The sequence below is a fragment of the Procambarus clarkii genome, chromosome 3, assembly GCF_040958095.1.
Source record: "Procambarus clarkii isolate CNS0578487 chromosome 3, FALCON_Pclarkii_2.0, whole genome shotgun sequence".
Classification (NCBI taxonomy): domain Eukaryota; kingdom Metazoa; phylum Arthropoda; class Malacostraca; order Decapoda; family Cambaridae; genus Procambarus; species Procambarus clarkii.
Genome location: NC_091152.1, coordinates 42,147,992 through 42,151,730, shown reverse-complemented (window position 1 = coordinate 42,151,730; position 3,739 = coordinate 42,147,992). Strand labels below are relative to the sequence as shown.

The 3,739-nt window shown below is 37.2% G+C and overlaps 1 protein-coding gene across 1 annotated transcript; it reads right to left on the bottom strand.

Moving 5' to 3' along the window:
• Positions 1–662: 662 nt before the first annotated feature.
• On the bottom strand, positions 663–1,778 carry LOC138368932 (uncharacterized). The gene has a single exon (XM_069331658.1). The coding sequence runs from the start codon at positions 1,776–1,778 to the stop codon at positions 663–665; it is 1,116 nt and encodes a 371-aa protein (XP_069187759.1).
• Positions 1,779–3,739: the final 1,961 nt, after the last annotated feature.

Here is a 3,739-nt window from a genome sequence, read left to right as displayed (position 1 = left end):
TAGGGGCAAATAAAGCATTGTGGACCGTCATCCCATATATAATATCATTAATTATATGCAAGCCAGTCACAGGACTCATTATATTGCCATTAACGTCCCATTTAACAAGCCCGCTCTCGTCGAAATATTTTAAAAGTGCCCTTGCATATTCGTGATGTATCGCTTTTAATCTCAGATTTATCAGATGTGCTACAGTAGGATTAGATCTTTCGGGCTGGGCGTTCTCAGTTGTCTGTTGCGGGGGCGTTGGCATCGATATCTCTGGCACTGTCGGCAAAGTGGCCGGCACTCGCTCGTCCATTATTTTCCGCGGGACTAAATAATACTCTCTCATTTGGTAAATAAACGCGACAACAGATTAACGGCAATGGGAAGGAGAATAGATAGGATATTACCACCCCGTTTGCTAGTTAATATTTTTTTTTTAATTGCCGTGGAAGGTTTCTTGCAAGCTACAACACGAATTAATGAACTATATTTTTTCAGTTTTTTTAAAACCTCGCTAGGCACGGGCAATTTATTTCTTAAAAGATTTTTAAATATTTCCGATAGGCAATTTATGTGTGGCTTTTTGAATTTTTCAATTAATTTCTTTCTGCTGGAGTACTTAAGACCGGCTAATAGTCTTATCAGATCCCAGTATTTCTGAACTAAAGGCTCCTTCATAGTTTCAGTACGTCATCGGCGTCGACCCATTGGTCGAATGATTGATCATAACCCTCGTATCTGACTTTATATTGCAACTGACCGTCGACTTCTCTCTTGCTCAAAACCTTTTCAATATTGAAGGCGGCGGGCAAATGGGTGAGGGTTAGTTCCTGTCTATAAAACCCTCCGTCAATATTGCCACCGTTCAAATCTTTCAAATAGTATAAAGGGACCCTCTGGCTATTGTCCACTCGCGCGATTGTGAAGATTTCTCGCGTATTCTGCTGTTTGAAACCTTTTTTAAATTTCGAAACACGATCAGATAAAGTAATGCGTACTGTTTCGCCAACCTTCAGCTGTGGAATGATGCCCCGCGATGTTTTGCCTGGGTTTTTATACATTAAGTTGAATAGATTAACAATCTCTCTTGGTTTTGTTAAAGCATGCGCCTCTCTGGGGGTTCTGCCCCCCAACCCTCGGTGTGGCGAGACATTATATGTTTTTACAACGTCAGGCAGCACCCCTATATATTTCAATGTGTTGTGCGAAGTCATATACTTGTAAAGCTTAGTTTTCAAAGTGCGTATGAATCTTTCGGCTATGGATGCTTTTGTTTCCTGAGAAAATACACTATACAGCACAATTTTCTTAGAGGCCAACATCTTTTTCACACGCGCGTTGTAAAATTCGCCCCCTCGATCTGAATTAATTTTCCGCACCCCGCGCGAGTGAGGTGTCTCTAGTATAGATTTTAGTGCCCTACACACAATGTTCGCGTCTTTACTAGTTAGCGGCACTACTTGAGCAAACCTGGAGTATATGTCCACACAAACGAGCAGATATTTGATGCCATTATTCATCCCTGCCAACTTCCCCATTTCTGCTAGATCAACAGACACATAAACCCGTGGTTTAGGACTCAAAACTCGTCGACGCGCGAATTTTTTAGGTTGTAAATAATGCAGCGTATATGCGTCTGAGGATTTTAAGTAATCTTTCACATCGGCCAGTGTTATGTCAGAATTAAGTAATTTAGCTGCTTTATATAATCTCTGCACGCCTCCAAATCCCCCAGTGGAAGTAGGATCATTATAAACTCGATCGAGTATTTGCTGTTTCTTGCTCACCATTGATAAACTATTTCAAATGGTTCCTCTTCGACAATATTCCCGCGCAAAGTTATGCTGGCGGGTGTGCTTGACCCGAGATCTACAAATAAATAACCATAGGGTTTGGCTATGACCTTTTTATATATTTCTAGAAATTTCTTTGAATCCTGTTTCCCAAATATTTGACGTCCCAAAGTCTCAATTTGAGAAAGATCTCTTGATTTGACTAATAAGAAATGCGAGGCGTTTAGGCTTATGTTCCTAGAATATTTTCCAGGGAAAAATATATTTTGCGTGATCAATATGGCAGAGATGTTATGATGACGCCCCCTGGTGAAAATATCAGAAACAATTTTTGAATTTGCGCTTTCAGTAAAGAGATCGTCGATTATTATCAGCATTGGGGAATTACCCATTTGCTCATCCAAAGGATCAATAATGCTCGAATGAGCAACAATTTTTCTATTAATTCGTGGATTGTTCATCAACTCGGGATATCCCCCACCACATATAATTATTCGAGCGAATGTTTCATGGTACTTGTGCACGAGTTTGTTGCATAAAAATGATTTCCCTGCATTTGAATAACCCGCTATTATCATCCGACATGGTTCCCTGAAGATGTTAAGATGGGCTTGAGATATTATCTCATCAGGTCTTTCCATGTTGGGGGCTGAGTCTCTACTGTTTAATATGCACACTGTGGAATGTTATATATATATATATATATATATATATATATATATATATATATATATATATATATATATATATATATATATATATATATATATATATATATATATATATATATATGGGGGATATAAAAAAAAAAAAAACATGCATTTCTTTCTTTTATAGAAACATAAACATATATATATATATATATATATATATATATATATATATATATATATATATATATATATATATATATATATAAAAATAATAATAATAATAATAATAATAATAATATATATATATATATATATATATTTATATAGATAGATAGATATACAAGCTTAGGGCGTGACAAAGAAAACATTAAAAATACGTACTTTTTTTTGTTTGTTTATTGAAACAAAAACATAATATATACATATTTACAAGCTTAAATCTATAGGCATAATAATAATAATAATATTAATATTAATAATAATAACATCCCTTATAACATTATAAAATAATAACAACAATAAAAACAATAACACGCACTAATGTGAGAATGCAAACAGTTTTTTTTTTTTTTTAAATGCAGAGGAGCGAGCATATTTCACAGCAAGTTTGGGAATAGGTTTTGGGCCAATGAATCTCTCTTGGCCCACATATTGAAAATTGGGTAATGACGCCGTCCTGCAGGGCGTATATTTTGTTCCACATTTTCCTGCGCGTCCACATCCATCTCTAAGTCACTAATGACTGCCTCCTCATCCTCTGGATCGTGTGGAATATCGGGGTGACCATAAGCGAGTGAAACAGTGGGGCTTATTACGTATCGCTTATCATCAAACGCGGATAAGCCTCTCTTGACAGTAACGCATGTGCACATTTACCCGCCAACATTTCTAATAGTCCTAGTCACAAACCTCCGACTTGTGTTTGTTTCAAGGGCGTCTATGAAAGATGAGTGTTCTAGCCCAGCTTGCTGACGTCGTGTGATCCCCTTGCATCTGCAAATGTGCTGTTTATCCAGCGTCACTAGCGAGTACATTTTGGGCTTAAGGGCAATGAGCTGGGTTATAATTTTAGACCCTACTTCGGACTTTAAAAGACCCAGTTTGCCTTTTCGCGCGATTGAATATAGAGAATGATCTTCGGGGAAATTGCTAAAATCAATGTGGCGTATGAGCGGGGCCTTATTAAGCTCTTCAAAAGCATCTCTGCAAGTAAGCTGAATAATGTACGAGTCAGTGTCGGTGTAGAGCAGTTTTGCCTTGTCACCATATTTTGCTTTGACCGTGTCGTACCAAAAGGAATATAGC